The 12,394-nt window shown below is 40.9% G+C and overlaps 1 protein-coding gene across 9 annotated transcripts in view; it reads right to left on the bottom strand.

The window, feature by feature from the left end:
• The window catches only part of LOC108704644 (SWI/SNF-related matrix-associated actin-dependent regulator of chromatin subfamily D member 3), a 69,873-nt gene that overhangs the window by 28,969 nt on the left and 28,510 nt on the right, over positions 1-12,394 (bottom strand). For 8 of the 9 annotated variants that reach the window (XM_018241293.2, XM_041565685.1, XM_018241294.2 and 5 more), the window contains 5 exons: positions 11,302-11,344; positions 10,182-10,304; positions 7,325-7,447; positions 652-747; positions 401-502 (listed from right to left, as the gene is read on the bottom strand). In XM_018241293.2, the coding sequence (XP_018096782.1) occupies positions 401-502; positions 652-747; positions 7,325-7,447; positions 10,182-10,304; positions 11,302-11,344 (487 nt within the window). The remainder of the gene's footprint in view (positions 1-400; positions 503-651; positions 748-7,324; positions 7,448-10,181; positions 10,305-11,301; positions 11,345-12,394) is intronic. The other variant, XM_041565687.1, reaches the window with a different exon arrangement.

Raw genomic sequence — 12,394 nt, 5'->3', positions numbered from 1 at the left:
TGGCACAGAGTATTAGGGGTACAAAGGGGATAACACTGTAGTAAGTACCTGGTAGGCCAGCATTATTAGCCAGGGGTGGCACAGAGTATTAGGGGTACAAAGGAGGTAACACTGTAGTAAGTACCTGGTAGTCCAGCATTAGTAGCAGGGGGTAACACTGTAGTAAGTACCTGGTAGTCCAGCATTAGTAGCAGGGGGTAACACTGTAGTAAGTACCTGGTAGTCCAGCATTAGTAGCAGGGGGTAACACTGTAGTAAGTACCTGGTAGTCCAGCATTAGTAGCAGGGGGTAACACTGTAGTAAGTACCTGGTAGTCCAGCATTAGAAGCAGGGGGTAACACTGTAGTAAGTACCTGGTAGTCCAGCATTAGAAGCAGGGGGTAACACTGTAGTAAGTACCTGGTAGTCCAGCATTAGTAGCAAGGTGCATCGCACACTAACATCCCCTGGTCTTTTCACCTGAAACCCATCGGTCTCCTGGGTACTTGGGGTCCTATGCCACTAAAATAAAAGATGAAATAAAATGTTTTGCCCCTTCTCTCACAAACTAATCTGCCCTCCGCTCATACACAACTTGCCCCTTCCCTCATTCTGCCCCTCCCACACAGATAGAACTGCCCCATGGCTCCTCCCTGTTCTGCCCCACAGACCTCCACCAAGTGATTGTCCGGTCCATACAAGTCTTTATCCAACTCGATGACCAAACTCTTGAAGAAGGAGGAGAATTTTCTCTTCATCTTACTGGGCTGAGAAATAAACGGAGGCAGTGGTCAGTAACTGCTGAGGAAGGGGGTACAAAATACAGCCCCGACTTGTGTTCAACTAGAGCTCCCAACATTCCACCAGACATGAAGGGCCAATACCTTTCTTATTTGTATTTCCAAAAGCTAATGGTGGGGACCAAAGCATTCCTGAATTGTTAAGGGCACCTCCTTAACTAACGCAATTGTAACTGGTATTGGGAGGAGTAGGATATGGGAAACATTTCCTATGGGAAGAGTTCAATATGGGAAAATGTTACTATAGGAAAAGGTTACTATGGGAAAATGTTATTATGGGAAGAGTCTAATATGGGAAAAGGTTACAATGGGAAAAGCAGAATATGTGAAAAGGTTACTATGGGAAGAGTAGAATATGGAAAAAGGATACTATGGGAAGAGTTGAATATGGGAAATGTTACTATGGGAAGAGTCAAATATGGGAAAATGTTACTATAGGAAAAGGTTACTATGAGAAAATGTTACTATGTGAAGAGTAGGATATGGGAAAAAAGGTTACTATGGGAAGAATACAATAAGGGAAAATGTTACTATGGGAAGAGTAGGATATGGGAAAAAGTTTACTATAGGAAGAGTTGCATATGGGAAAAGTTTACTATGGGAAGAGTACAATATGGACAAACAAGGGAAAGTTGTGCTCACCACTAGTTTTTAAAATCATTAGGCGGGGGTGCAATGAGGGTGTGACCACAAAATACATATAGTCAAATACAAGATTCCTCTGCACTCAACCCATTATCAATATATTTAAGACAGCGACATTTTGTGCATACTGCTACTGAAAAATGCCTTACCCTTTAAACAAAACAGGGATTGTTTGTCCATATATTGCAATATATTTAAGCTGGCCAACTACGTCAAAGTCATCCCATATCTGGCCAGTCCTACGCTCAATTTTCATCTGATTCATTAAGAATTCTATTGCTTCATTATACATTTTATAAAAGGGACGAATACGTTTAAATATATTGATAATGGGTTGAGTGCAGAGGAATCTTGTATTTGTCTATATAGAGTACAATATGGGAAAAGTTTTCTATGGGAAGAGTACAATATGGGAAAAGGTTACTATGGGAAGAGTACAATAAGGGAAAAGGTTAATATGGGAAGAGAACAATATGGGAAAAAGTTACTATGGGAAGAGTACAATATGGGAAAAGGTTGCTATGGGAAGAGTAGAATATGGGAAAGGTTACTATGGGAAGAGTAAGATATGGTAAAAGGTTACTATGGGAAAAGTAGAATATGGGAAAAGTAGAATATGGGAAAAGATTACTATGTGAAGAGTAGAATATGGGAAAAGGTTACTATTGTATGGGAAGAGTTGCATATGGGAAAAGTTTACTCTGGGAAGAGTACAATATGGGAAAAGGTTACTATGGGAAGGGTACAATATGGGAAAAGGTTACTATGGGAAGGGTACAATATGGGAAAAGGTTACTATGGGAAGAGTACAATATGGGAAAAGGCTAATATGGGAAGAGTACAATATGGGAAAAAGTTACTATGGGAAGAGTACAATATGGGAAAAGTTTACTATGGGAAGAGTACAATATGGGAAAAGGTTACTATGGGAAGGGTACAATATAGGAAAAGGTTACTATGGGAAGAGTACAATATGGGAAAAGGTTAATATGGGAGGAGTACAATATGGGAAAAAGTTACTATGGGAAGATTACAATATGGGAAAGGTTACTATGGGAAGAGTAAGATATGGTAAAAGGTTACTATGGCAAGAGTAGAATATGGGAAAAGGTTACTATGGGAAGAGTACAATATGGGAAAAGGTTACTATGGGAAGAGTACAATATGGGAAAAGCTTACTTTGGGAAGAGTACGATATGGTAAAAGGTTACTATGGGAAGAGTAGAATATGGGAAAAGGTTACTATGGGAAGAGTACAATATGGGAAAGGTTACTATGGGAAGAGTACAATATGGGAAAAGCTTACTATGGGAAGGGTATAATATGGGAAAAGGTCACTATGGGAAGAGTAGAATATGGGAAAAGGTTACTATCTGAAAAGTAGAATATGGGAAAAGGTTACTATGGGAAGAGTACAATATGGGAAAAGGTTACTATGGGAAGAGTAGAATATGGAAAAGGTTACTATGGGAAGAGTAAGATATGGTAAAAGGTTACTATGGGAAGAGTACAATATGGGAAAAGGTTACTATGGGAAGAGTAGAATATGGAAAAGGTTACTATGGGAAGAGTACGATATGGTAAAAGGTTACTATGGGAAGAGTAGAATATGGGAAAAGGTTACTATGGGAAGAGTACAATATGGGAAAGGTTACTATGGGAAGAGTACAATATGGGAAAAGCTTACTATGGGAAGGGTATAATATGGGAAAAGGTCACTATGGGAAGAGTAGAATATGGGAAAAGGTTACTATGGGAAGAGTAGAATATGGGAAAAGGTTACTATGAGAAGAGTACAATATCGGAAAATGTTACTATGGGAAGAGTAGGATATGGGAAAAAGGTTACTATGGGAAGAGTACAATATGGGAAAAGCTTACTATGGGAAGGGTACAATATGGGAAAAGGTTACTATGGGAAGAGTACAATATGGGAAAAGGTTACTATGGGAAGAGTACAATATGGGAAAAGGTTACTATGGGAAGAGTACAATATGGGAAAAGCTTACTATGGAAAGATTACAATATGGGAAAGGTTACTATGGGAAGAGTAAGATATGGTAAAAGGTTACTATGGCAAGAGTAGAATATGGGAAAAGGTTACTATGGGAAGAGTACAATATGGGAAAAGGTTACTATGGGAAGAGTACAATATGGGAAAAGCTTACTTTGGGAAGAGTACGATATGGTAAAAGGTTACTATGGGAAGAGTAGAATATGGGAAAAGGTTACTATGGGAAGAGTACAATATGGGAAAGGTTACTATGGGAAGAGTACAATATGGGAAAAGCTTACTATGGGAAGGGTATAATATGGGAAAAGGTCACTATGGGAAGAGTAGAATATGGGAAAAGGTTACTATCTGAAAAGTAGAATATGGGAAAAGGTTACTATGGGAAGAGTACAATATGGGAAAAGGTTACTATGGGAAGAGTAGAATATGGAAAAGGTTACTATGGGAAGAGTAAGATATGGTAAAAGGTTACTATGGGAAGAGTACAATATGGGAAAAGGTTACTATGGGAAGAGTAGAATATGGAAAAGGTTACTATGGGAAGAGTACGATATGGTAAAAGGTTACTATGGGAAGAGTAGAATATGGGAAAAGGTTACTATGGGAAGAGTACAATATGGGAAAGGTTACTATGGGAAGAGTACAATATGGGAAAAGCTTACTATGGGAAGGGTATAATATGGGAAAAGGTCACTATGGGAAGAGTAGAATATGGGAAAAGGTTACTATGGGAAGAGTAGAATATGGGAAAAGGTTACTATGAGAAGAGTACAATATCGGAAAATGTTACTATGGGAAGAGTAGGATATGGGAAAAAGGTTACTATGGGAAGAGTACAATATGGGAAAAGCTTACTATGGGAAGGGTACAATATGGGAAAAGGTTACTATGGGAAGAGTACAATATGGGAAAAGGTTACTATGGGAAGAGTACAATATGGGAAAAGGTTACTATGGGAAGAGTACAATATGGGAAAAGCTTACTATGGAAAGGGTACAATATGGGAAAAGGTTACTATGGGAAGGGTACAATATGGGAAACGGTTACTATGGGAAGAGTAGAATATGGGAAAAGGTTACCATGGGAAGAGTACAATATCGGAAAATGTTACTATGGGAAGAGTAGGATATGGGAAAAAGGTTATTATGGGAAGAGCTGAATATGGGAAAAGTTTACTATGATAAGAGTACAATATGGGAAAAGGTTACTATGGGAAGAGTACAATATGGGAAAAGGTAACTATGGGAAAAGTACTATATAGGAAAAGGTTACTTTGGGAAGAGTTGGGATATAGGAAAAGGAAATATAGAAAGGTTGGGATATACGATATGACAATATTTTCACATATTTATAAAGATATTATAAGGTGAGAGGAGACTGGACAACTTTAAGAACTGATCTATAACTAACTGGTTAGCGTAAGCCATCTAGGTTGATACCTGACTTATTTTAGCTACTGTTGACAGAACTTTCAGGTCCAATTCATTTAGTAGCTGCTCAACACACTTCTCTGTAACAGTGGACGGAACACAACTTCAGTGTACATTAAAGGGGCAGTAAACTCTGCTGCACTGCACTGCTAAACCAAACAATTGTTTCTGGACTACAAATCCCAGAATAATGTAACATGTTATAAAGGTTGCAAAAAAAGAGAGACTCAGATGAGGCTTAATGAGATAATAACAGACCTCAGGTGTTGGGGTGTCCACTAAATTGACAATGTGTAAACCAAGAAAAAAAGAACCAAAGGGACTTATCCCCACACTACATGGGCCTGAAAGAATATGTTGTTGGAAACAAAATAATAATGATGAGTAACAAAATAAAATAAAAGGCAATTTTTATTCACCACCATGCCATATTGAAACCAGTGAAATTAAAAACATTTAAAATGATGAGCAGCGCTGCATATGGAAATGAAGGGATCCCTTCTAAGAGGACAAACCCAAAAGCTGGTTATGTTAACCAACAAAGGGAAAATTAGCATGCGAAAAGTTTGGGAACAAAATTGTACATGTACGTTTAAAAGTGCAATAATTCAATAGGATTCAGTTGAATAAGTCCATCTTGATCCTAAAAGGAAAATTTCCAAAGTTCTAAGGTGGACAGCATGTCAATATTCCCCTATTTCATATAATATGAAACGGATTGGCAAGAAGGAGGGGGGTTAGGACCCCGGAGTCTCTGGTATTTGAGGGTCAGTAATTGAATAACTCCAATCCGTGGGTTGATGCTTGCTAGACGTGCTGGGGCTTCTAAAGGCCGGGAGGGGGGGGTTAACTCGCCTCCAATAAGCACTGGCAATTACGCCGTCAAAGTGAAAGTGTCACCGCATATGTTTCCAAGGATAACCCAAAAGTTTGCAAGTGCCGCCGCTTCTTATAACGGTTCTGTAGCCCTCATAGAAAATTAAATTATACAGACAGTCTCGCGGATTGTGCTCACAGGTCAGACCGTGGTTCCTTGGAGCGGATGTGCGATATTAATGTCCTTGACCTCCCCCAGTCACGCCAGCATACAGTCCAAGGAGAGACCCCCTGCAGCCAGTGCAGCGCCGAACCTCGACAGCTGTTTCGCCATGACGCGTGGCTTTGTCAACAGAGGCTTTGTCAAGAGAGGCCTCTCTTGACAAAGCCACGCGTCGTGGCGAAACAGCTGTCCACCTTAGAACTTTGGAAATTTTCCTTTTAGGATCAAGATGGACTTATTCAACTGAATCCTATTGAATTATTGCACTTTTAAACGTACATGTACAATTTTGTTCCCAAACTTTTCGCATGCTAATTTTCCCTTTGTTGGTTAACATAACCAGCTTTTGGGTTTGTCCTCTTAGAAGGGATCCCTTCATTTCCATATGCAGCGCTGCTCATCATTTTAAATGTTTTTAATTTCACTGGTTTCAATATGGCATGGTGGTGAATAAAAATTGCCTTTTATTTTATTTTGTTACTCATCATTATTATTTTGTTTCCAACAACATATTCTTTCAGGCCCATGTAGTGTGGGGATAAGTCCCTTTGGTTCTTTTTTTCTTGGTTTACATGTTATAAAGGTTGAGGCATGCTGGGAGCTGTAGTCCAGCAACATCAGGGTTGTATTGTTAAAGCAAGATTGCTTAATAATTTCCCCAAATCTCCACAGCCAGCAACTTAAAATACAAACTAATCCTCCAATGAGAATCTCAGCTGATGTGAGTAACTCTGGCTCCATGTTGTTTGTTCTGCAACTGGAGTTGGAAACATTAAGCCCAGTTTCACTGAACAAGTTTGTCCTTTATCCCCATGTCTCATTCCAGTGTCATAAAATGAAATAAATATATAATTATCTGTGTATGTCAGATAAGAGCAAGATGTCTGACATGTGCTGGGAATCAGCATTCTCATTGGTCACTTCTTTTGCATTTATAATAGGGATGCTCCGAATCCACTATTTTGGAGTAGGCCGAACCCCCGAATCCTTCGCGAAAGATTCGGCCAAATACCAAACTGAATCCGAATCCTAACTTACATATGCAAATTAGGGGTGGGAAGGGGAAAACATTTTTTACTTCCTTGTTTTGTGATAAAATGTCACGTGATTTCCCTCCTGCAGCTAATTTGCATATGCAAATCAGGATTCGGTTTGGCCAAGCAGAAGGATTTGGCTGAATCCTGCTGAAAAAGACCGAATCCTGGATTTTGTGCATCCCTAATTTATAATGAAGTTTTTGGTCAGTAGAATTCATATTGGTGACATTTCTTGGATGTAGAATTACAGTTTTTGGCAAGTTCTAACTGGGGGTGCAGTGGGACGGCATTATGATTGGGGTTATAAGCACTTTACAGAAGCACATGAGTCAGGGGCCCAATAAATAGGGGCCAATGTTTCCTTGCTGCCCCTCACTTACATCATCCAGTAACTTTCCTTCCACACGCAGTTCCCAGGAGGCAATGCTCCCATCAGAGTCATCAGCATCTGCTTTAGCTGGATTGAATGTATTGGAGATGTAAAGGCGGAGCTTCCTCTTTTGCTGCAAGAGAAGAACAACAGATGTGCAGTTGGTGCCTGTCCCCCATGATGCACTGCTTCCTTACAATAAGGGTAGAACTCGACGGTGCACCCTGCGTCTTCATCCGACAGTCGCAGTGTCGGACTGGGACACCAGGGGCCCACACAAAAACTGTAGTCTAGGGGCCCACCAAAGAACCATAGACCAGGGGCCCACTCTATGTACTATTATTCTTCTTCTCCTCCTCACTCAACCTCTATTCTCCTAGTCTCTATTCTTTACATACTATAATCTATTATTCCATCTATTTAGCCTCTTTTTTCTAAAAGAAATAGGAACTGGCCATGAAATAGGCCAAATGTTTAGCAGCACAAGGGCCCCCTGACACCTGGGCCCCCCGGGAGTTTTCCTGGTATCCCTGTGGGCCAGTCCGACACTGGACAGTGGGATAAATGTAGTTCTTACCTGCGATTTCTCCTTCACTTCCTGTATCTTCTCGACATCCGAGACGTCGCATGCGTTGCATCGCATGGAGATTTGTCTGCTTGAGCCGCACCATTGTGTTCTACACTTAAGGTACAGATGGGGCTAATGTAAGGTGCTACAGAGGGACACTCACTATTTATTGGGGGGATGTTGGGCCTCTGTCTGTTTCAACTGCCAGGGGCTGATTCCCAACCCTCACCTGTCCTCAGGCTGCTAATTAAGCTCCTGCTCAGTGTGGGAATATATAGTGAGGAGCAAACACGGGGCCCCTATCAGAGCAAAAACAAAGCTAATGTTCAGTGTGAAAGCATGCTGGGAGATGTAGTCCTGCAACTTCATTCTGAAAGCAATCTTTTCTATACATGTTTTGCTCATTAAATACAAGAGGATACTCTACTAAGAGCTGTGCCTCCTCGTGCTCTCCCTGTTCTTAGGATCATCTAGAAACCGTATTTACTAAAACTGTGCAAAATGAGATCATTTTGCAAATTATATTTCCCACACTGCACCATTCCACAATCAGGCACAAGGTTTAGTGGCAGGTACCCGTGGTGCAAACGTTGCACAGATTAGAACATTGGCCTGAAATTCACTCAGAGTAAAGGGGTACCATTCATGTGTACTTACCAATGAGTCAGGGAAGCTGCTACTTACTGGCTCTATTGTGCCTCACTCAGCAAAAGAACTGGCCAATCAGTGCATGGGTACATAATTGTGATGAGTAGTGCAAACACGTAGCTCAATAAATGAGCTTTAACTCCTCAACTCTAACTATTCCCACCCTTCATCCTCATGCTATACACCTGCAAGATGGCTGCTGTAGCACTGGCAAGACGCTCTCTCTCTCTACATTAGGCAACAAGATGGCTGCCGTAGCACTGGCAAGACGCGTTCCCTCTCTACATTAGGCAACAAGATGGCCGCCGTAGCACTGGCAAGACGCGCTCTCTCTCTCTCTACATTAGGCAACAAGATGGCTGCCGTAGCACTGGCAAGATGCGAACTCTCTCTACATTAGGGAACAAGGTGGCTGGTAGGGAGGATTCAGAGAGGAGTCTGTTGTATGAGAACATTCTCTTGTAGAAGTGTAGTAGCAAGTGCAGTGTGTAGGAGAGCCAGGGACGGTGAATAGGATTGCCACCTGGCCGGTAAAAATGTTGCTTGATGCCAATGTTATGTATATGGAAAAAACATAAAAATATAGGAAGGCCGGTATTTTTTTCCAGAAAAGGTGGCAACCCTAATGGTGTAGTCCAGCTCAAGCCCACGCAAGGACTACTGGGGAAATGAAGGAAGCTGCCAGCTCTGTGCTCCCCCACCAAGTACCCCAAACAAAACTCCCCCCAGTTCTCCAGAATAGTGGCAGCATTAAAATGCAAAATAATCCTCCAATCAGAATTCCAGCTGATACAGAACAAGATGGCTGTCATGGTGCTGGGAATTGACATTCTCACAGGTCGATTCTGTTTCATCTGTAATGAAGTTTTTGGTCAGTAGAATTCTCATTGGTGAATTGGTTTCCATGTGTAATTATGTTTTTTCTCAACTTCTATAGAGAACTAGGGGACAGTCGGGCAGCTTTATGATTGGGTTTAGTGTCCATTTAAAGGGAATGTAACCCCAACCATAACACTGCCCTACAACGCCCTCTAGTTTTCTATAGAAGTTGCTAAAAACTGCAATTCTAGATGCAAGAAAAGTCACCAATGACAATTCTACTGACCAAAATCTTCATTATAAATGCAAAAGAAGTGACCAATGAAAATGCTGATTCCCAGCACCATGTCAGACATCTTGCTCTTATCTTACATACACAGATAATTATATATTTATTTCATTATATGACACTGGAATGAGACATGGGGATAAAGGACAGACTTGTTCAGCGCTGGGAAACTGGGCTTAATGTTTCCAACTCCATTTGCAGAACAAACAACATGGAGCTAGAGTTACTCACATTAGCTGGGATTCTCATTGGAGGATTATTTAGTATTTTATTGCTGTCACTATTCTGGAGAGCTGGGGGGAGTTTTATTGAGCAATATTGCTTTATAAATACAACCCTTATGTTGCTGGACTACAACTCCCTGCATGCCTTAGCATTGATTAATTTGTTAATGCATGCTGGGGTTTGTAGTCCAGCAACAACGGAGTAAAGTTTGGTTGAGCATTGCAGCAGGCTTTACTTCCCCTTTAAATCACTCTCTCTCTCAAAATGCCAAAAACGTGAGGCTGTGTGACTGTTTCCCACCTCCCCAAATCCCTTCACCTTCATCGGTCTCTTTAATGCCTCTTGGATGTCAATGCGCTTTCTCATGATGGTTTGGTCCAGTTTTCTTTCAAAAGCCAGAAGATCCATGTAGGCCTGGGACTCAGGAACAAGTTCCCGGATCTATGGGATAGAGAGGGAAATAAATACAAAGTCAGCTAAAATCCCTATAGGCAATCCCTGTTCCCACCAAAAGCTGGGGTTCCCTGGTTTCAACTACAACCTAAGAGTACCATGTTACCACTAAACCCTGGAGTACCAAGTTTCCATCAAAAAACATGACCTTTTTTTGAATAAATGAGCAACATTACCGACACCAAGTGAGCAATTTGTCTGGGGACAAAAACTGTATTTCTAGATGCAACAAAATCCAATGAGAATTCTACTGATCAAAAATCTTCACTATAAATGCAAAAGAAGTGACCAATGAGAATGCTTATTCCCAGCACCATGTCAGACATCTTGCTCTTATCTTACATACACAGAGAATTATATATTTCTTTCATTATATGACACTGGAATGAGACATGGGGATAAAGGACAGACTTGTTCAGTGAAACTGGGCTTAATGTTTCCAACTCCAGTTAGAACAAACAACATGGAGCCAGAGTTAAGAAAAAGCTTTAGAGTAAAGTTTTTGAAAATGTTTTATTGTGCAATATTGCTTAAGAATTCAACCCCAATGCTGCTGGACTACAACTCCCAGCATGCCTCAACCTTCATTATATGTGACATTATTGTGGGATTTGTAGTCCAGCAACAATTGAGTAAATTTCAGTTGAGCAGAGCAGTGCAACAGGGTTTACTTGAATAAAATGGAGAAATCCTGGGGGTTTGTTCCAATTCCATAAGGAGTCAAATTTTAGGGCAAGGAATAGAAGAGACGAGTGAGGCCCAGGTCAGACTGTTGCCCTAAAAGGCTTTATCTATAGCTGGAGTGCTCTATGTTGGGGTCCCTTTCTATCACTGAGACAGAGGGCAGAGAACAGAGAACCAGAGGATGAGTAAATTCAGGCAGTAGTGATACCAGATACACGTCCTGTAATATATTCACCATAAGGATTGTTGGACTGTAGTGCTTAGTGTAATATGCAGACCCCTGTCGTGAGCTGATACCTACCCTCTGAGGAAGGATTTTATCTGCCATCTTCCTTCTCTTGGCACTGGGAAATGAAATAAAAGACAGTTTGTCAAATATAATTTGTCTATATATTCACACACAGGATTTCCATATGAGTTCACACATGGACTCTCAAGGGATCAGATGATTTATTCATGGACTCACACTCACACAAGGGAACAGATAATTTACTTATGGACTCACACTCACACAAGGGAACAGATAATTTACTCATGGACTCACACTCACACAAGGGATCAGATGACTTACTCATGGACTCACACTCACACAAGGGATCAGATGACTAACTCATTGACTCACACTCACACAAGGGATCAGATGACTAACTCATGGACTCACACTCACACAAGGGATCAGATAATTTACTCATGGACTCACACTCACACAAGGGAACAGATAATTTACTCATGGACTCACACTCACACAAGGGATCAGATAATTTACTCATGGACTCACACTCACACAAGGGAACAGATAATTTACTCATGAACTCACACTCACACAAGGGATCAGATGACTTACTCATTGACTCACACTCACACAAGGGATCAGATGACTAACTCATTGACTCACACTCACACAAGGGAACAGATAATTTACTCATGGACTCACACTCACACAAGGGAACAGATAATTTACTCATGGACTCACACTCACAAAAGGGAACAGATAATTTACTCATGGACTCACACTCACACAAGGGATCAGATGACTTACTCATTGACTCACACTCACACAAGGGATCAGATGATTTACTCATGGACTCACACTCACACAAGGGATAATATAATTTACTCTTGGACTCACACTTGCACAAGGGATCAGATAATTTACTCATGGACTCACATTCGCACAAGGGATCAGATGACTTACTCATTGACTCACACTCACACAAGGGAACAGATAATTTACTCATGGACTCACACTCACACAAGGGATCAGCTGAATTACTCATGGACTCACACTCACACAAGGGATCAGATGACTTACTCATTGACTCACACTCACACAAGGGATCAGATGATTTACTCATGGACTCACACTCGCACAAGGGATCAGATGATTTACTCAT

Source organism: Xenopus laevis, chromosome 6L (genome assembly GCF_017654675.1).
Source record: "Xenopus laevis strain J_2021 chromosome 6L, Xenopus_laevis_v10.1, whole genome shotgun sequence".
Taxonomy (NCBI): Eukaryota; Metazoa; Chordata; class Amphibia; order Anura; family Pipidae; genus Xenopus; species Xenopus laevis.
This window is presented reverse-complemented; position numbering and strand designations above follow the sequence as displayed.